We start from the raw sequence: 22,612 nt of genomic DNA on the forward strand, positions 1-22,612 counted from the left end.
CGTTTATCAGGTTCGCGGGGGTCTGCCGGTGCCACTCTCCGGCTCTCATTGGGCGCTGAGTGGGGATACACCCAGGACATGGCGCCAGTCCAACTGAATTTCCCCTCGGGGAATAATAAAGTAAAATCAATCAATCAATCAAACAAGAAACTGATAAAAGAAGCTGCAGTAGGTCAGGATTGAGCTAAGGAAAATTGCGGCCGCAAAGAAATTAAAAACTTGGATTGAATTTTGAGTGAAGTGCAGGCGTGTTGTACCAACATCAGGATTAATGGCGTCCCCAGTTTAAGTCACATGACTATTTGACAACAATTCTGTCGTAGTTAATGGTGGAGTCAAACTTGGAAACACCAATTTCAACCTTTGTGAGTAAATTATTCTGTTTTTTGGAAGAAATACTTCAGATTTATTGATCTATGAGCCCGACTATAAAAAATATTGGTCATCGCCTGCCGCAGCTTTAATATTAGTCCTACGTATTGAGTAAATCTTTAAAAATTGCCTTGTTTACGTCACACATTTTTCTCGAGGAACTCTGATAATCCAGTGAGCCAATGAAATAATTCTTAAATTCATCAACTACCATATATCAATGATGCAAAGCCTAAAATAGGATTAATAAACTCTTGCTTTAAGCCTTTGATAACTGTGATAACAGTAGCGATCAGACCCACCTGTGCTGTCTGGGGTGTACAGGGGCTTGTCTGTTTGTATGAAGATGTACCCAGATTGGAAAGTGACCAGGACGACTTTCTGCAACAATCGGTCGTCAAACTGGGCCTTGAGGTAAACATACTGCTTCACTTTGGGGTCTGGATTAAAGGAGTTGGGTGGAAGCTGAAACAATGCATGAGAAACAAAGTGAATAAAGTGTCAAGGCTTTAGATATTCCTAACAAAAAGTGGAAAAACTGCAACAATGTAGACATTGGAATTATTCTTTGAAATGACACTGTGTCCGGTACCAACTTGATTCACTTCCCAAAATGTTAAGGTGAGAAAAGTTTAACATTTTTTATCTATAGTCCTGGATTCTAATGGGAGTTAGTAAAGATTGTTTTTTTCTTAAAAGGGTTTTTGATTTACCGTTATTTTTCCAAACTCCTGGTAATCGTTGCTGCTATTCAGGACTACAGATGTGGACTTCAGCTCTATGGTGTTAGTGGGATGATTCCAGATGCTGATTGTGACTGGGATGTCTCCTCCACTGCAACCTTGACATTCCACAAAGATGTTTTCTGTTGTTCCCACCCGTAACAGGTTTGGGGCAGACATGATTTTCCTTCATTGATGATCAAACATAAAAAACAAACAAATGAGTGAATACATATATATATATATATATATATATACAGTATATATATTCACTAAGATTTAGTGGTCAAACACAGTTTTGTCCAACTGTAAAAAACAAACAAACAAACAAAAAAAACACAAGTAATGCAGTGATTTACACCTTTACAGAGATTATTACAACTCTGCACAGACAGAGCACAGCTACCACAGCGTATCTACACAGAACACATTCCCTGCTGTTATTCTTCTGTGCTGGCAATGCCATTTAAAAATTGGCCAACAATTATCCTTAACTAGGTCCTCAGTGTGTTTATCTGTTTACTCAAACTAAAAAAGTTTCACAAAAATGAGTGATCTATTATGTGTCTTGGAAATGATCAATACAAAGTTATTAGTGACTCTCTAGTCTACAGTGTTTACTAATCCTGGTGAAATCCAGCATTGCACAAAGAAAGCAATATTACCTTGACGCACATAGGGTTCAAACTACCAACTGCCTGTAAACAACGAGAGGGAACGTATGGTTTTGATGAAAGAAAGCTTCTAAAAATATTCTTAGTGTTCGTCAACTACAGTGAATTTCATCAATTTTGCTTTGATACCCCATTTCTGTTCATAACACAACACCAGTTTTACCTGGTCCTCAAATATTTAGCTTCTGCATATAATGCAAATATTTAATTGTAATGGTATACTGCCATTAATGCTTCTATTTACTGTATACAAAATAATGTAATACTCCTGCAGATAAATATGTAGCTGTAGGTAGTGCAATATTTTCCAAGCAGTGTTTTAAGTTTGATGGTAACTACAGAATTCCTCAAAGCATAACTTATGCTTACAGTGCTCTACTTTGTGCTATACTAAAGTGAAGTTACAAATATTTCTTCATATAAAATGTTGTACCAAAAATGTAAATAATGATCAAATTTAATGATCAAATTCAAACCAATAACTCAAGATATTGACAGAATTCCAAACAATAATGGTATGATCAACATCAAACATGTATTTGAATTCAATGTGAAAGAGCACAGCAGGTCTGCTTACAGTGGAGCTCCGTCCCCCAGGGAGACAAGGGCCAGCGAGGCCAGCAGTAGCAGACTCCAACTCATCCTCCTTCCTGCAGTCAGAGAAACTTAATTTTCTCAGCAGCTGAGTCCTTTTATCTGCTCAACTCCCTCCTGTAATCCAAACTTGTGATTTCCTAGCATCGGTCGGGACAAAGTTCAGCTACAATAAACATTGACTTCTCTGAGGAAAAGAGTAAATATCAGGTAATCAATACTAGTTTTATTTTACCTGATTTTCAACCATGGAGCCAAAAAAACATTTTCTTAAAATCAGTTCCCACAATCCACAAACATGATTATTAGGTTGATTGGAGTCTCAAAATTGCCCATTAGGAGTGAATGTCAGAGCCTATAATTTCCACGTTAACGGAATCGTGGACGGAATCAAGGAATTGACCAATGAAAACAGAATCCACTGTTGATTCAAAATGAATCAATAAATCTGCTCGGATTTAGTAAACCTTTGACCCCTGGGGGAAAATTGGGTAACATTAATGCTGCTCTCATACATCTTTATATAAATAATTAAAAAAGGAGCAGTCAGAATAATTCACGTCACTACATATTATATCTACATTTTAATTGTAGCTTGCACATGGTTTTAAATTAAATTAAAATTTTTTAGATACATTTTCCTTTATCTAAAGAAAACATTTTTTTTTGTTTTCTCACAGGAGTTAAAAAACATTATATTTTCTGGAAACAATTATAAATATTTATATTAAAAAAAAATAAAAATAAAATAAAAAATAACCCTGAATTTAAAAAATGTATGTCAAAAAAACGGAATTTGGAAAAAATTAAATTAATTTTATAGGGCCCTGTGAATGTGAGTGTGGTTGTCTGCTGCTCTTTCAAGGGTGTACCCCCACCTAACGCCTATTGAGAGCTGGAGATAGGCACCAGAGACCCCCGCGACCCTGGAAAAAGGAGCAAGCAGGTGAGACAATGGATGGAGTGAAAATCAGTCCACAAGGGGAACCCATGCTGAACAATGGTGGGCTGAAAAAAATAGTTAGCACTAGGGCTGGGGATTATGCATAACAAAAAAAAAAAAAATCAAGTATTCGATTAAGTTTTCAATTTTTTTTTGCTGTGATTGTCCTCAAGAGTTAAAATGCATAGAACAATCCCAAAAAAAAAGTAAATGAGGCTCTGTCATTCAACTATTTCAAGCTTTAACCCAGGTTTAAGCAGAAGTGCAACAGCAACTTCACAGTTGCTTAAATTTTCTGATTAAGAAATCAGATTACTACATATTTTATAACATATAACATAATAATTAACAAAAGTAATAAACTCTTCCCTTAGCGTCTCATCATAATGAAAATAAAACATTAAACATGCCTGTGGCAAAGGGTAAACAAATGTAAACAAAGAGGGGGCTGGCTCACATCGCACTACTGTAACCTATGGGATAAAACTTGAATTGAATTTAATTTGAATCGATGGTTTGAATAATTGCTTTTGAAATTTGAATTGGTCTAATTTGAATTTTAATCTATTGGTTTGAATGTGTATCAAAATTGAAACTGTATTTCGTTGAATTGAAAAATTCAGCTCCTTAATTTATTCTCAGTTTTCAGTTTCTGTCCACTTGTTGTATCTGGTGGTGTAAATGGTGATGACAAAAAAGGTGGTATGGAAGAAATCTTGGGGACAACTGAATTGCAAATATTATGACATTTATTGTACACTCAGAGTCCAAAAACAGGGTGTCACAACCTGCTGAGAGCTGCTGGCCAGATCATTGCTAATTCTGCAATCTCTGCAAACTCTAAAACATTTCCCAGCAAGCTAGTGCCTATATAGACAAGAGTAAAGTCATCCTACAGGGTCATATCTCTAACCTTAGCTCATCACCATATATGGAATCACCCCCCAATTCATTTTTTCAATTCAATTATATCTGAAAGTATGGGATTCCAGCTTTTGCAAGATGTCCCGGAAATCAGTCTTGGGAGGAAAGTGTAGTGGGTACAAAAGAGATGAAGATTATCTGAGATGTTGAGGGATCCATCTTCTTCCAGGATGAATATAGAATAGAATGAGTCACACCAGTCCAAACATCCCTTCATAGGCGTTTGATCCTGCAATTCAACAAATACATAAATTACAAATATCCATCCATCCATTTTCAGACCCGCTAATTCCCATTTATCAGGGTCGCGGGGATCTGCCGGTGCCAATCTCCAGCTTTCATTGGGTGCTGGGCAGGGGTACAACCTGGACAGTCGCAGGGTGACATAGACAGACAAACACGCACTCTCTCATTCACTCCTATGGGCAATTTTAGAGACTCCAATCAACCTTACAGTTATGTTTTTTTGGATTGTGGGAGGAAGCCGGAGTACCCGGAAACCCACACATTAAATTATCTATAAATATTTTCAAATGTCTAAATATATCTAAATATATCTCATTTACATAAATTGACCAGTCTTTCCTTAAATCTGGATAGGCATTTTTGAACAAAAATATTCTCCAAATACTATTTTTTAATTAAGCAATTAGTAAGATTACCATACATCTCTGAGTCACAAAATCTTATTATTATTATTATTAATAATGATAATAATAATAATAATAACAATCAAATATTAAGTGAGGTTCTCCCAATTCTCCCCAATGCATGATACACATGCACTGGCTATCATTTTGTATGCAAACATGACGCTTCCTCTTATACATGTTCTGATTTCTTATATTCATTTATTTTACAAACCAGACTGTTGGGCCGGGCAGGTAAAGTATACACGGCAGGTAAAACGAACGTAAAGCGCCTTGCTGTAGTAAAATTCTTCCCATCTGCGTTCGACTAGTTTTGCCTGAGGCCAGGTCCCGGATGTGTGGCACAAAAAATTCAATTGAAAAACTGAATTGGAGTGGACAGAAACTGAAAACTGAGAATAAATTATTATAGTTTCAATTTTATCATGATACACATTCAAACCAATAGATTCAATTTTAAATTAGACCAATTCAGATTCAGATTTTAAAAGCAATCATTCAAACCATCAATTCAAATTAAATTCTGACTGGCACAAGTTTCATCCCATAGTAACCATTCCTTTTGTATAGAATAAACAAAGTCAGAAAGCAGGAGTAGAGAGCAAGGAGTTACACAGGGTCAGTCAGAGAGGACACACTTTAATTTGGTTATTTTATATGGAATTTAATAATACATTTTAGGTGGACATCTGTTGATTTATCTTCTTATTGGTAAATAATCCTTGAAACTGTTAATGGTAGTAACAGCATTTATGACATTTTCTGTATTCCTCCACTAACTGTTTAAAAGTGTCATTTAAAAGATAAAGGTTATATTGATGTAGATATTCAGCTGTTGTGTTTTTATAATATTAAAACAAATGAAATTAATTCCTGAGGTTTCTATCTGTATTTCCAACAGTTCTAATACTGTGAATTATCAGTTTTTCCACAGCCAGCCCACAACCACAGAAGAAAAAGACAACCCACTTCATTCAGTCAGACATCAGTCATTGAGACTTGACCAGATCCAAAGCTTCTCTCCACTTATATTCATTTATCTCCAGCATCTGCTTCTTCAGCCTCCGACACCACAAACATGCGTGAGATCGTTCACCTACAGGCTGGACAGTGTGGCAACCAAATCGGAGCCAAGGTAAGAAAACCAGGCACCACAAACATATGCTAATATGATAAATGAAGTGGGTGTGTAGTGTTGTGTAAGGCTGTGTGGCTTTGGATCATCCTCTGGGATAGGCAGCGACAGGCTGAGACGTCCCCGACTCTCCCCACTGTCACATCTGCTCTCCATAAACAGATGGAGTATTTATTCTCTATCCTTGATATCAAGGATGTCAAAAACACACACTAGTTCACTAGTGAGCTGCAGAAACTGACATATTAACTTGTCAATGTCAATCATGAATTAAAGTCTTTAGTTAACTAGTTATGTTACTAATTCACTAGTGAAGGATGAAATGCTCAGTCATTAACTGGTTCAAGCTTTTTTTTGCCCTTACAAGTAAACCAGATTGATAAAAGTAAAATATCTACTAGTTGACGAGCGAACTAGTGCAAATAAAGCAGGCAGAATATTAAAATAATTTGTTGTTAATTTGGGACTGAGGAGTCAATAGGAAGCTTCAGTGCATACTCTCCCCATCTAAAAATTGCTGGGGATTCAACTTGATGGGATAGCTTAGCTTGCTTTTTTAACATCACCACAAATTTAAGGTTGGACCAGCTGCTTAGCGCTGGTCCAAATAGTGTATTTAGAATATTTTGCCTGCAAAAGAAAATTTGTTAACACTTTACTTGAAGTTTTCTACATAAAGGCTGACAATACCCTGTCAGTATTATGACATGACACCTGTCATTAGCATGAATAAGGTGTCATGAAGGTGTCATTAACTTTCATTCGTTACCCGAACCTTAACCCTACCTAACTCAATTAGATCCCTTCACCTAATCCAAAAAATGCCAACCAAGCTCCAAAGGTGTCATAATTTAGCAAACAACAGTTAATGACACCTTATTCATGCTAATGACAGCGTTATGTCAGCCGTATGTATAAAACTTCAAATAAATTGTTGCCAGTATTTAACTATCAGTGTCCATCTAAAAGCAGTCAGCTATTTGTTTCTACCGGGACAAAACATGACTTAAATAAGAATGTCATTGTTGGTGTTTGTGTTGTGTCCTTTTTGTAACGCAAAATTTTAATTATAACTCAAAGCGACATACAACATGAACAGTTAGGGTTAAGTAACTTGCTCAACATCCCACAGTGATGGCCTGGGTTGGATGGCACCCATGATGGTATGTAAAGCAATAATATATGGCGGGATAAGTCACTGTAGGTCCTTTACTCCTCATAGTAAGCTGGGATAAGCTTTATCATTCTGTGACAATGATTTTAATAAGTGAGTGAAGAAGATGAATAAATGACCTCACTCTGGGGATGCAACGATTCACTCAACTCCCGATACGATTCAATTCACGATACTGGGTTCACGATACGATTCTCTCACGATTTATTTTACAAAATGGGACTGTAGACAAATTTTTTTTTTGGGAAAAAAACTAGAAAATGCTGTACTATTTTCCTTTTATTTTTCATTGTCAAAAGAATTCCTTGATAAACTATTCAAAACAATGCAACTTCACTAAAAATAAATCTTGAATGAAATAAATAAAGGAATAATACAAATGAAAATTAAGCCTATTAATTTAAATTCTGGTTCTATAATAAACAATGCAAAACTGCATAATAGTTCTTTTTCTTTTAAAAGTGCAACTGAAAATGTATTTTGTGCCTTAACAATTGGACTTTAAAAAATAAAAAAACGTGATTGCACTGATTTACGTCATATTTGTTTGGACTAGCAGAGGGCGCTGGAAACACAGTGGTCGGTTGGCATGCAGATATCTTGCAGTGAAGAAGAGAAGCTATGCTAGCAGACAGAACTAATAGAAAAACGTGACTTTTACAGATATTCAAGTAATATTACAGATATTCTTTCGGTGCTAATGGGGTAATGAATCATTTATTAACATATTCAAGAGTAGAAGGCAGCCAGAAAGAAAGTATTAGCAGACTCCGAACGCTGCCTACACTTGTGGTTAAAAAAAGTACTGCGATTCAATTTTCAGAAAATCGATATCAACCGTGATACCTATGAATCGATTTTTAACTGCCTTACGATTAATCGTTACATCCCTACCTCACTCTGTCCCTGTGTCCCATCATCCTGCCTGTAGTTCTGGGAGGTGATTAGCGATGAGCATGACATCGACCCAACAGGGACGTATCATGGAGACAGCAGCCTACAGCTGGAACGCATCAATGTTTATTACAATGAGGCTTCAGGTCAGCAATACTCACTCTTATTAAAAAGTTAGTGTACAGCATTCTTGGTGTATAATCTGAAAATTTTGAGTTCCAGGTGGAAAGTAAGTGCCCAGGGCGATCTTAGTGGATCTGGAACCTTGAGTCTCTCCTTCCTGCTCCCTTTCCCCTCCCCCTCCCCCTCCACCTAGGTGTAACACTGCTCTCCCTTTTTATATCCTACCTATAATAAAAGATTTCTTACCCTTCCTTAGGGATGGCTGGTGATGGTCAAAATTAATCAATAAATTAAATCATATTATTTTATTGCAATAACAAAATATGCATTGCTGTCTCATAATGATTGCACTTCTTGTAGTGTTGACCTTTGACAGCATGTGCAAACAAGTGAAAAAAAAAAAAAACTAAGAGTGCAGAAAAGAGCAGCGAAAGAGGAAAAGAATGCCTTCTTGTTGAAGCACGTAAAAGTGCTGCAACAAGAAGAGCTTTAAAGTAATTAAATAAAACATGTACAGTAGGTGGCGATATGCACCTATTCAAGTTGGTTGCAACATGCTAATCACTAAGAAAGAAAAGAAGAAGAGAGCAAAGAGCAGCTAAAGAGAACCCAGAAAGAAGAGATCATAGGGCACAGACCGAGAGTGAAGTGGCCCAAAGCTGCACATAGGAGAGAGTGGGAAACAGGTATGGGACGCAAGCTCAGGCTTGATCACCCTGTAGCTGGCCACCTTTGATGAGGATGTTTAGTGTTAAAAAGGCCGAAACACCCCCTGATTCAAAGGAACACTACTGATGATGCGTCCCAAATTTACATCCTTCCCATATCTGAGACACAGCTCCCACGCCACTCTCAAATGGTAAACCTTAAGTGACTACCATCTTTTGGCACAAAGTACACGGTGGCACGTTGCAAAGTGGCACGGTTTAACATCATGTCTCGTGTTTAATGATTCTTAAATAGCATAAAAAGATCACCATAATCAAGCTAGCAGGTCACCAAATATTAAGTACTTTTATTCGTACCATATATTTTGGCTCACAAGTTAACTAATCCACTTTCAAAGTTACAGCTAAGTATTTGTAAATTAAAAATTATCTTTGGTTTAGACTAATGAACCTTTCCTTCCAGGTCAGAGTGGAACTGGAAACAACTGGGCAAAGGGTCACTACACCGAGGGAGCCGAGTTGGTGGATTCTGTTCTGGATGTAGTGAGGAAAGAGTCAGAGAGCTGCGACTGCCTGCAGAGTTTCCAGCTCACTCACTCCCTGGGTGGTGGTACCGGGTATCTGGTAAGGGGACTCTGCTCATCAGCAAGATTCGTGAGGAGTACCCCGATCATATCATGAACACCTTCAGTGTTGTTCCCTCACCTAAGGTACGAGGAATGGTTTACACTGGTTAATGATGTTAATTTACACCCATCTTTTGTGTAATCTTTTGCTTTATAAACCACTCAACACCTTTTTAGAACTTTTTAACGGTCTGTGGTGATGCTTCTTTAAAATATTTGTATTAGAAGAGATATAAGAATAAGTTGGTTAAGAATGCTTAATAATTGATTCTCAATTAGCATTTTTAAATCCCGAGCGTAGCACATTTTTTATCTAGGTGTCAGACACAGTTGTGGAGCCGTACAACGCCACACTGTCTGTCCATCAGCTGGTTGAGAACACAGATGAAACCTACTGCATTGACAACGAAGCTTTGTATGACATCTGCTTCCGCACGCTCAAACTCACCACGCCCACTTATGGAGATCTCAACCATCTGGTGTCTGTACCAGCAGTACCAGGAAGCCATCACAGAGGAGGGCGAGTTTGAAGGGGAGGAGAAAGAAGAGGAGGTGGCGTGAGGCTGAGATCGCTCATCATTACTTCCATGTCCTATTAGAAATAAATTGATCGCCTCATTTATTCCTGTTTATCCTCCTGTTCTTCCAAGTCCTAATTCAGATACTGGTTACTTGTTAGAGTAAAGCTTAACAATATTTGTCCTGTCTGTTCTAATTTGGAAGACCAGATTATTAACTACTGAGGATCACACACTGCTTGAACCAACTGAGGTCAACCTATCAAATCAAACTCTCAACCCTTGATCGTGTGTCACTCTCAATGCAGGTGTTACTTGATGATTTTGCTTGTTTTAATGAACATTTTATACAATCCATAAACAGATTTGGGTCAAATATTTTTGAAAATGTAAAACTGCTTCATCACAATATAGTATGTGAAATGAAACACCCAAAAGAGCTTTTGTGAGAGCCCCAGACACATTTGGCAACAATAGAAAAAACATATAGATTAAATTCAGTCATTAAATTGACAGTAAAAAAACCCCCAAACAATTAAAACATTTAAAGATACGATGTTAAAAAATTAAATAAAAAATAGGTCTTACGAAGTCACAATTTGCATCAGAAAGAAATGTAGTTTAGCAAAGTGTTTTTATTTATTTATTTTTCTTAATTCCCTGTTATGTGGTTGATGATTTTTTTCCTGACTCACTTATCAGGGTCCAGGTTGCTGAAGAAACTGTATCCCTAGAAACTTCATCCAGCTCTTGAAGGAAAAATTCCCTGGCATTTTGAAAATAGTGGAGAGACATAATCTCCCCCAAGGCTTGATCAAAGTTAGGACAAATCCTTCGACCAACGGCTTAGTCGAGATCAAGTATGAATTAAACATGGGCTTGTCTCCAATTTGGCTAACTCACCAACAGGGGGAGCCAAAAGTGGTGTTGTGGTTTGAGCAGATTTAGAAGGGTAGAGCTGTTGTCTAATACCTTGGGAAGTATAAACTGCAAATAATAAATTACTCTGTAAAAAACCATTATTGGATGATGGTAAAAGTCTATCACAGGTGCACACAGATTAACCTTTGCAGGAAATGATTCCTGTAGAAATAACAATCAGGATTGTTGTAGAAACTCCAAATCAAACCAACTCTGCAGACCTCATGGCATCCATTCACAATATGCAATCCTACATTTTATCATTACATCAAGATCTACTAGAAACTGAGCTAAATTCCATAGTGAACGGTAAGAACTAATGATTTTTACACAGCTAGGATTTTTTTGATACTACTTTACTTTCTTCAAGGTGATCTACTGTGTTTGAAAACCCAAATGTCTAAAGAAAGGCTAAGACATGGATTTAAATTCCCAGCTATTTAATACATAGGGGAAAGACAACAGACTGAAAGTCTACAATTTTTGAAAAAAAGTTTAGTTTTTTTTTGTTTTTTTTACATATTCTTGAAAACCCAACCTTTAAGAAAAGCAAACTAGAATGACTAGAATATTTGTGTGTGACCCTGGGGAACATGTTTTTGCTGTATTAGAGTAAAGTGTAAATGCACATCCACTGTAAGGGGCAGTGGCACTTGTGTGTGAGTGTGCACTCCATTAGAGAACATAGAGCAGGGTTTCCCAAACTTCCCAAACTTCCCAAACTTTTCAGCCCACGACACACACAATATATATTCTCTTTGCCCTCATGAACCCGCCTTCCTGCTGGATACCTGGGGGAGGCATCAGACGGGGTGACGGCCAGAGCGAGACCGCCAGCGCAGAGTGGGGTTTTGTTTCCAAGCAATGGATGACGAACCGAGCCGCAGCCTGGCAAACCGGACCGTGGTGCATCGCCCACGAGCACGCCCGTGGTGAGCCCGTCTCTTGACGAAGGAGGCCGAGTGCCCAAGGTGTGCGGAGTGGCCGAAGCCGTCTGCGGGCGGGAGAGGGTGAGACCCGAACCCTACCAGAGGAAGCGGGGTGTCAAATATGTTACAACCCAATCACGCTGATAAAGCCAGCGAAAACATGCCAAATATTGCCAACAATCATTCCGCTTTGTGAATGCTATTAAACCAGCGAGCACTGTTAATATCATATGACATAAGGTAGCATAGGAGCTGATACTGACTGCAGCATTAGACATGGTCTCTGTCATGCTGGATGAAGCAAGTGCTGCAAAAACACAATTCGATGAAACAACTGACAGCAACACAGACCATTTATTTACTGCTTAGGTACGTTTTGACATGACAAACTACCTGTGTTAAAATCAAATTTTTTGGGAGCATAAGGGGGTATAATTGCGGGTGCAAAATGTGGGTGCAATTTTCCTGGTTTAATTCTATTTGACATGTGCATGATAAATGTGTTTGTTGTTTTTTTTTTTTACTCACATTGATATTTTTTTTGTTAGGTGTATTTTTCTGTAATGAATGTTTTTTGGAGTCATGTATATTTTTGTATCTTTCTGTTGTGTTTTTGTGCATTTTTTGTATAATTATTGTTTTTGTTGCCATAGTAGTGTGATTCAGGAGTAATTTTTTGTATAATTATTGTTTAGTTTTTTGTTTTATTTTACTCATTTAGTATATTTTTATTATAAATACTGTGTGTGTGTGTTTCTACATCCATCTAGTACAGTTGCCAATTATGGCCAAATGACAATATATTTGAAGGTTGGATGTACAAAGAGGTGTACATACTCTGTTATAAAGGGGTAGTGCAAAGTAAAATAGCATGTGCGATTTCCCTGGTTTAATTTTATGGGACATGTGCATGATAAATGTGTTTGTTGTTTTTTTATACTAATTTGTATTTATTTTTTTGTTTGATGCATTTTTCTGTAATGTATGTTTTTAGAGTCATTATGTGTATTTTTGTATCTTTCTGTTGTCTTTTTGTGCATTTTGTGTATAATTATTTATTTTTGTTGCCATTGTAGTGTGACTCTGGAATCATTTTGTGTATTTTTGTATCTTTTTTAGTGTATTTTGTACATTTCTATTGTTATTTTGTGTATTTTTGTATAAATATTTAGTTTTGTGTATTTTGAGTCATTTTCATATGTTTGTTGATGTTTGGTGTATTTTTCTGTAATGTATGTTTTTTGGAGTAATTTTGTGTGTTTTTGAAATGACCAAATTACTCCAAAATAACAGATACACACACTCGGGGTATTTGGAACCCATTGACTAAGTTTCAGGTCGAACTCGGACCGCGTCGGGGAGATATTCGCTCCGCACACACACACACACACACACACACACACACACACACACACACACACACACACACACACACACACACACACACACACACACACACACACACACACACACACACACACACACACACACACACACGTCCCTTGCTTTTATAGATAGATGCTTGTGTGGCATTTTTCACCATCAAATTTAACCCAGAATTGTCTTTCTGGTAAGACTTTATTTGAAATAAAAATATCGATATTAATATCATGTCACGATTTTGAGAAAAAAATTGAGATTTGAGTTTTTGCTCATATCGCCCAGCTCTACTGGTAATATTGTGGAGGGCATGTGTTGGCACTGTTGTGGAAAGACAATGGCTCAGAGGTAGGGCTGGGCAATAAATCCATATTCAAGATATATCAACTTTTCTATTTTGGCAATATAGAAAAGTACTCGTGGTGTGCCAAAATATCAATACTACGATATATTTTTCGATATTTCGTCTTGCCGTACGTTATTGATATTTAATTTTTTTTGTCTTTTTACACAAGTGTAGTAGTAGTTTAAAAATATTAAATTGATATTAGTATTAGCACTGAAATGTATGTGCAGTCTGCAGTGCAGGTTTAAGGTGAATTTTACACATGGTTAAAATGTGTGCCCAGGGTTTCATAAACCACCCAGTTGTTTATATTATAATGCACTGACTGAAATGTTTATTTTTCATATGCAGTGAAATTTTCCAGTTTTCATAAAACAAGTTCATTCTGCTTGTTTAGCAGCACTGTATTAAGGGTGTCCCGATCCGATATTGATATCAGATATTGGTCCGATATCAGCCAGAAAACGAATATCGTAATTTATCAGACGGCATCTAAAATTTTCCAATATACAGTATATTATATTATATTTATTCAACTGTAGAATACTGTAGATATTATGTTAAAGGTTAAAATGTATGTAACCAATTGGTTAATAATACATGGGTCAGTTTTTCTCATACCTACTGTTGCTGACTATTGTTCTTTGTTAATATTTTGGTGAAGCATTATTTTGTATCAGTTTTCCTTTAAAGACTTAAACATAACACAACACTGGACTAGTTGTGGTCAGAAGAGCCACTGTGCAGCACTTTGTTTTTCTTGGCCATCATTCATGTGAAATTGATTAACAATGTTTTGTAATTCCTGTGAAATGCGGTCAATAAATTCTGAATTTCTTCAGTGAGGGTTAGGGTTAAAATAAAAGGGCTAGCGGGGTAACTAAAAATAAATGAGCTAAAATATAACTGTGCACCTATCACGTGACCTAAACTGGCCAATGAGGGGCACTGCGTATGCATAGAGTGGCAGGTAAAAAGACTAAATATATATATATATATATATATATATATATATATATATATATATATTGATATAGGCAGTGCCAAAATTATAATATTGCCTATATTTATATATATATATATTTTAGAGCTCTTTTTGCATTAAAATAATTGTTTTTAGGAGTTGCTGCTTTTGTTACTTTTCAGAACAGCATGAAAAGCACATGCAGATGGTTTGACCCAGAGCTTTCCCATAAACAAGCCACACTATAGAACTCACTCACACGTGCTGTCCCTTAGAGGAGAAAAAGACTAAAGTGGCACTGATTGTTAATAACTGTGGTCCATATCGCCCAGCCTGAGGCTCAGAGGTAGTGAGGATGAAGAGGGGAAAGTTAGTGTGAAGCCAACAGCAGACAGTCCACTGAAGTTATCCAGCATGCAACAGGCAGCAGCAGCACTAGGGCGGAGGTGGTGGAGGAGACGGAGCTCTTACCAGATGAAGTCGGTGCAGTGGCTGCAGAAGGTCGGCTGCTTGAAGAAGCGCGCTATGAATTTGTGGTTCTTGATTTCGTGGACGTTCTTTTGCCTCAGCGCTCCTTTCCGAGCGAACCTATTCGCCACGTCCGCGGTGGACGACTCGTTTAAACTGGCATCAGCCATGTCCGCCCGCACTAATCAAATGTAGTCGTGCTTCCTCTGAGGTTGCTGGTTAGAATCCGCGTGGAAGTGCAGCCCGCAGTGTGGGTCGTCACCAGTGGAGACACTGTACTTACTGTCTCTCAGGGCTTTCCCTGCCTGCCCCGAACACTGGGCTGCTCCACTGACAGCTCCCAGCGGTGTCAGGCCACCCACAGGAACACCTGCTGCATCCCGTTCGCACCTTCACAATAAATATATATATATATATATATATATATATAAAATAACAGCAATAAATTTGAAAAACTAAAATGTACATTTATGAACTCTAAAACAGAGGAAAATAACCTCCATTCAATGCTAATTTTTTTTTTCTTTTTCATTTTTTATTTATTTATTTTTATTTTTTTAATTGTTATTGGTCATTTCATTATTTGTAGTTTCACAATGTCCGTTGATCAAAAAAATGAATTTACTCAGTTACGGTTGGGTGTAGAAATGTAATGAATTCTTTTACTTCTTTTAAAACTGATTCAGAAATATACAAAAAAAAAAAAAAGTATACATACAGTTAAAAGCAACTAAAACACGTTACCTTGAGTACTTGTAATCCATTACTTTCACCTCTACCTTTGAATGTTGAAGACAAAACACAGAGACGAAGTGTCAATAATTCAAAATACAAGTATGAATTCTGCACATCAAAACAGTAGGTTAAAGAGCGTAAACGTGAGGTTGATGCTTTTATTTTGAAGGTAAACTTCCTACCTTTGGTACCTTGTGACTTCGTGTAACTTTGCTACCGCTGAGCACCGTTTCCTCCTTTGCTCTACGGCTGATGTCACTCAATGGGATCCTTTAGAAGAGGGAGAGGCCACGGTCCTGGAGCTGCACTTTAGGGTTGGGGCGCCATCGTGTGGAGAAAAACAGCAATGCACGAATACTCAATTATATGAACTGTAAAGTGTAGTTTGTGTTAAGTCATGAGTCGTATTGTCAGGGTGCAGGTTGTGAGAGAAGAAAAAAACAGAGGGGGCTATAATTTTGAGAAACATTTTTATACAGAAAAAGTACAACACAACAGTGAGACAACATTACAGGCCTGTACTACGAAGCTGGATATGTATCTCTCCGTTAGCGGGCTTCACCTAATCAAACATTCTCTGTCAGCGAACCCCTGTACTACAAAGCAGGATTTAAACACTTTACTTAAGAGAAGCGATTTAAGCCTGGCTACGTGTGCGCTCCTGTGACAGGAGTAGAGATTGCAGCATCAGACTAATCACAAACAAGGCCTGCCTTGGCCTTGGGCCTTGGGCCTGACTCCCAGTGGCCTATTCAATACATTTATATCATATATCACCATTTTGAACAAAAAATATCAAGATATGAGTTTTGGTTCATATCGCCCAGCCCTAATTAGCATAGCACTAGTTCAGCATTAGTCTAGCATTAGCATTAGCCTAGCATTATGATTGTCCTTGTATCAACCTAGCTTTAGGTTCGGCAAGGTAGGCAGTGCCTACCCAAGGGTGAATTAATATTTTGATTATTTGTTTTAATTATAATATAATTATAAATTATTTATTTTTCCATTTCCAAATTACTAAACAGCGCTATTTCCTGGAACAGATGCACAGTCTTTTTTTTTTCACTCCGCTGTAAGGCTGTCGGAGGCCACGCCCCCTCCCAAAGGCACGTTGCTCCTCTGCCTCAGTTCCCATTGCGTGGTTTTATGTGTTTGCGCATGCGCAGTCAGGTCCCCAAGATGACAACCATTTACGTCCAAAGGCAGCGTAGAGAGCTGCCTTTGGACGTAACCGCGCTATGCTAAATGCTATACGTAAGTTCACAGTACATTAGTGAATAGATGCCATGTGACAGCTGCTGCTACGTTCTCTAGCGAGTGGGCGGGATAACACTACAGGCAGGATGACAGAGAAACTTTTTTTTGAAGAAAAACGACAGCTTTTAAAAGATGGGAGACCAACACCTGAGTTACCAGACCTTCAGCAAAGGTAAGGTCAGAAAATGTTTCATATTTTCTACAGTGAATGATACAAAAGGTAGGATTGGCTTTGTGGATGCTCCTCACTGAGGCTGTTCTGAGCTGTTGTTGTCATTTTTTCTGTGTTTCCAACACAAACAACAGATGTGCTGCCGTGTCATGAGATATATCTTGTTGGGAGAGTATGGAGGCTATATTAAATAATTGTTTATGATTCTTTAATGGTGTTTTATGATATTGATTTTGTTAGATGGCTAAATGCTTGTTCATGTGGATCTTTTGTTGGGTTTTTTATTTCTTATTATGAATTTTATATTTTGATAAGCGCATTGAGATGACTTTGTTGGAAATTGATTTATACAAATAAAATTGATTTGAATTGAATTAACACTTGACAGCAGAAACATATGAAATTGTCATTGGTGGTCTCGATTTGCAACGTGCCTACCCAACCTTAGTGGTCACGGCCGTCACTGATAGGCTGGTGTTTTGTTTTCATTTCAGTGATTTGGCACAACCTGTGGGTCCCTACCTCGTACCTCCCCCGCATCTTTATTGTTAAGTGCTCCGCCTATAAATGAAAGGTCTTATTTGTTGTGGTCAATCAGTTATGTGTGTGTTTGTTTGTTTGTTTGTTTAGTTACCGTCTACCTTTTTGTCGCGGTAACACCAAGCATTCAGGTTGATGCTAAACACAAGAACATAATGCGTCCACAAAATATTTTCCATTGTCCTTTTTAACTTAAATTGAAATTTCAAACCTAAAAGCTGATGCTTGGCAGAAGTGAAAATTACGTTTAATTAAAGAATACAGACAAGCCTAGCGTCATTTAGAACTTATATTACTGGATATTAGCATGATTTATTTATTTATTTTCATTTTTATTTTTTAAAGAAATGGCGTCATATACTATAATTTTAGTTTTGTTAGTCATGCGAGTCAGCATAGTCGAGTCCTGTGTTATTCTAGGATCTATGAGGAGCCAAAGGAAGTGATTTCCAGTTCAAAATAGCCATAAGGAGACTTATTACTGGATGTTTTCCAATTTAGAACAATAATAATAACCATGCACACAAAGAAAACTGTAATGGCAGTAATTTATTACCACATATAACAGTGACACATTTTACAATCTCTCACGTCACTGAAGATACAATCATTGAAGTTTTTTTAATAGTGGACTTCAATGACTTTGACTAGAGATCACATGGAAAGTCCTCAGTTACGCTGATCAATTTCCTCAGACCCAGACAAGTCGGTCGATATTTTCGGTCTAGACACTCTTCATCTGTCGGCCAGTACTCGATCCAGGTTCTTTCACCAAGAACGTACTGATATCTAAAGGAAACAAATTCAATATGTCAAAGGAGCAACTGTGATTAATAACAAAAATAGTATGTAATATACTATACTGTACATAGCAGGTGCTTAGACAAGATTTTAACCCTTTACCAGGACAATAGCTTGCAAGTGTTTTCAGACATACTCTTTAGAACAGTGGCTCCTAAACTTTTCACAGTCCCATTTACCCTTCAGACATTTACCCTGAAGCCATGTACCTCCAGCACACTTAAAAATCACTATAATGTAATGTCGTATACAATGTAGCCTTACAGTGAAATGTGTCTCATAATTTTACCAATCCTGTTTAGAAATGGTATGGCATAAAAAAAAAAAAAAAAAAATATATATATATATATATATATATATAAAATCAGAATTATCACTTAATTTATTAAATTAATTAGCCTACTGGCATCTTCATTGAGAAACAATCTATTTTCTTTTGTAAAAAGAATTCACCAAATATTTGTTGATTGAAGACACAGCAGTAATACAACATATTCATCACCCTGAAACTGTGAAATACAACTCGCTACAATTTTAATGAGAAGGGTGAGATTGAAAGAATGAACAACACTCTGCAATGTTTGGCTGAATTTCAGAGAGTCTGAGTCTTAAATCTTTAAGTCTTGTTCTACATTTCGTTTTCATGTTTTTCAAAGCTGAAAATCCACTTTCACACAAGTACGTAGTGGCAATATTCCTGCCATATTTGTGCTTTTTGGATTATTTTATGGCCAATGTGTAATTTGTGGCAATGCATGGAGGCTCCTGACTGCTGGTTTGTTTACAGTTTCAACACACCGTATTTAATTTCTGTTTACGTACCCTCTATGACAATTTGAAGACCCCTGGGGGTACCCGTACATCATTTTGAGAACCTAGGCTTTAGATATTATGATAAAAGAATAGATGGACATCCAGGCGATTTTTTAGAATAGCCAGGTAGTCTTCTTATATAGACTTCTTAGAACCACGTAGTAGATGGACCTCATTATCATCAAATCACTACACTGTTTTCCTCTGAGTCAAAGAATAGTCTTTCTTCTATTTTACAAATCCTTGAATGCCTTTGAACCAAAACACATTGTGTTTGTTTAATCAGCTAAATACAAACTCACCCTTGAGTCTCTTCATTTCTGGTGACATCTTTGTTCGAGCCCATGATCAGGTAGGTATGTTTTTTTTGCAGATTTATTGCATTTCTGCAGCGTATGTAACTGATGAATGGACGCTGTTGATCGGCAGGATTGGGATCAATATTTCCTGTAAACCAAAAAAAAAAAACATATACCACCAATAGTAGTTCTACAGTTCCACCAGCTGAAATCAAAGGTTGGTGCTATTTCATATCATCAGGTTTTAAATATAGAAATTAAAAAACCACACCCACCTCCTTTGATGACGTGCATTATTCGCATTATGTTGATGTCTGTCATTTCCTTCTGATCAATGTCTTCCAGTCTTACTTTGTATGCTAAGAAACAAGATGTAGATTTCAGCTTTGTTCACTCAAGTTCCCAAAATTTACAAATCAATTTATATAGAAAAAAAAAACATTTTCAAATTTTCTTACCAAACTCTATTACTGAAGTCTCACAAATTTTATCATTGCGGTCTCTATTGTCAATGTTTCCTTTCTTTTGCATACTGCAGTCCTCTGAGGAAAAACAAACACATCGTTTAAAAAAATAATACATATTTAGTATCCCAAAGTAAGTTGGTGTGTTGCAAACAATTAATGGGGGTGTGAGTACTTGAACTGCATTCTGGGTAATCGTCATTTAACAACTACAATAAGAAATAAAGGAAAGGCAAAGATGATAACAAAGTGATAACCACGTTATCATCCATTGGGCTGGAAGGAGATTTTGTTTCTTTCTTGGGCAAAATGGTTGATAGAAACTTAACAAACAAACCTTTGCGGTTCTGTTAATAATCTGCAGTTTAATGGAGGTTTTTTTTCTGACTTTTATTACAACCCAGGCTCACTCCAAAGCATAGAATGATCACACTTGTCCACTGCATAAGGCATAGAAATCCCACACATATGGATCTGAGGGTGTAGATACCTTATGCATCATCTGCCTATTGTTTTTTATGATGGGGCATGACATCGCACGTGTAAATAATAAAGTAAAAAATAAAAAAGTAAAATGAATACATTTAAATAACAAAATAAATAAAATTATATATATATATATATATATATAAAAAAAAACTTAAATAAAATAATACTGTTGAATAAGTAAATTCTGTAATTTAACTGCCCAACCGGCAGCAGCAGCTTGACACAACAGTGTGAGTTAATGTTTATACACATGTTGAGTTAGTGTTTGCACACTAATTTGTACTGAGTGGTCTTTATGATAACTAGGGATGCACCGAAATGATTTTTTTTTTGCCAAAACCCAAAATGAGAAAACCAAGGCCTAAAACTGGACAAATGATTATGGCATTTATTAATACCGTTGCATTTATGGCTCTGAATGTTACTAACCTCACTAAAATTAAAGCATTACATTTGGATAAATAAATATTAGTGCTTCAAAATATAACGAAAATATTTATTTAGCAGTGACAATCCAACAATGCACAATATAATATAGAATAAAATACAAAATATGTTTAACTCTACCCATTCATGTATACATTCAATAATAATGTACAGGCCTATAACTGAGTGCGAAGCTGTAAGAGTCAAATGAAATCAGAGGATCTCTGTGAAACGTGCCTTGACCGACTAAAGAAGCATTCACAACGAATACGGCTTACGCGACTCTGGCGACTAGACCTCCCTTCAAGCGACGCGACTGAAGTAATTCCTGCCACTATAGGTTGCGCGACCTCGTCGCTCAAAGTTGATCAACCTTATCCAGCTGACATTGATTTGTTTACCTTCAGCACATGTCTTTACTTTGCCGGAGTCGAGCAGCAGCAAATGTCCAGACTCTCTCTCGGGATGGTAGAATTTCACACACTTGGTTTCTGCAACAGAATTAATATGAATTACAATAAGTACAATAGATGCATAACATTCAGTCTAGTGACTCCATTGTGAAAGTGAAGCATTCTCTATTTTATTGCATTAGACTCAGTTAAGTTAAATTCTGAGATTAGGCCTGGCTCTGGTAACCGTGCTAAAATTTTAGAATGTTATATAACATTTTTGGAGTATTTATTGGCTCACTTGATTGTGTGTGCCACTGTAAAGGATTGATTTTCTGACTGATGGCTGTGTTGTACTACTACACACTATAGCAAACCAAATACATAATATAATAACCAACTGATACTGCGGGGCGGATTCACTAAAGGTTGAGGGGTATTAAAACATGTGCAAACGTCACTCTACGTGCTAATAAGCCGTACAAACCGTAGGGAATCAGGAGTGCGCAGCTGCTGCATGTCGCAATATGCACTCAACCCATGTAGCACATTTCCCTCTAATGAATATGTATAGTAGGCGGAGCTCACAAGACAAGCAAAAAAATGGGAGAAGGACATGCAAATAAATTAATGCAGGGGACACAACGCAATTCATCAAACCTGGACTTCATTGCTGCCTCTGTTTTTCTGTATAAATTTAGCACGTCCCACAACCAGGTAGTAACTGTCAAAGCTTTTTCCGCAGTGATGACAGCAGTGATATTTATGAGGAGGCGGGGCATGGGAGAGGAAAGGGCATTTTCAGACCTTGAGTTAATATATTTGGAATGAATGAATTCACAATTTTAAGAACATGTTTAAATCTTTCCTGTTTTGTCTCCCAACCGTGACGGAGATCCGCACTCTTCATGGCCGGAGGCTGGCTGCTTCTCCTCTGGGGATTACTCCCGTACGCTTGTTAAATATGGTATGGCGTGGGAAGAGCAGGCTGTTTTGTTGTTGTAGAGCTGTACTTTATTATCTGGCTGCACTATAAACATAAGCTCGCTACCTGTCCCGGTCGCCTGTCGGACTCTACCCATAGGCACGCACGCACATCTCTCCTCCACGGTTCACTCTCTCACACACGCATGCGCATCAGCCGCACGCATGCACCCCTATCACTCACATCCATGCACACTGCGGGATAAATAAAA

At 37.3% G+C, this 22,612-nt stretch overlaps 2 protein-coding genes and 1 pseudogene across 4 annotated transcripts in view; 1 reads left to right on the plus strand and 2 right to left on the minus strand.

Moving 5' to 3' along the window:
- The window catches only part of LOC114473810 (complement C3-like), a 65,076-nt gene extending 49,679 nt beyond the window's left edge, over positions 1–15,397 (minus strand). Inside the window, exons 1-5 of one of the 3 annotated variants that reach the window (XM_028463659.1) lie at positions 15,029–15,397; positions 11,730–11,962; positions 2,346–2,418; positions 1,086–1,281; positions 675–837 (exon numbers count right to left, since the gene is read on the minus strand). In XM_028463659.1, the coding sequence (XP_028319460.1) occupies positions 675–837; positions 1,086–1,281; positions 2,346–2,418; positions 11,730–11,962; positions 15,029–15,195 (832 nt within the window). In that variant the 5' untranslated portion in view covers positions 15,196–15,397. Of the gene's footprint in view, positions 1–674; positions 838–1,085; positions 1,282–2,345; positions 2,419–9,947; positions 9,977–11,729; positions 11,963–15,028 lie in introns of those variants that run through there. The other 2 variants (XM_028463775.1, XM_028463741.1) reach the window with 2 other exon arrangements.
- Positions 5,826–12,318, plus strand: LOC114474079 (tubulin beta-4A chain-like; annotated as a pseudogene).
- A 2,982-nt stretch (positions 15,398–18,379) lies between the features above and the next one.
- The window catches only part of LOC114458911 (complement C3-like), a 60,088-nt gene continuing 55,855 nt past the window's right edge, over positions 18,380–22,612 (minus strand). Inside the window, exons 41-45 of the mRNA XM_028441327.1 lie at positions 21,426–21,515; positions 20,104–20,187; positions 19,921–20,004; positions 19,649–19,793; positions 18,380–18,521 (exon numbers count right to left, since the gene is read on the minus strand). Coding sequence (XP_028297128.1) covers positions 18,380–18,521; positions 19,649–19,793; positions 19,921–20,004; positions 20,104–20,187; positions 21,426–21,515 — 545 coding nt within the window. The remainder of the gene's footprint in view (positions 18,522–19,648; positions 19,794–19,920; positions 20,005–20,103; positions 20,188–21,425; positions 21,516–22,612) is intronic.

This window comes from Gouania willdenowi, chromosome 1, assembly GCF_900634775.1.
Source record: "Gouania willdenowi chromosome 1, fGouWil2.1, whole genome shotgun sequence".
Classification (NCBI taxonomy): Eukaryota; Metazoa; Chordata; class Actinopteri; order Blenniiformes; family Gobiesocidae; genus Gouania; species Gouania willdenowi.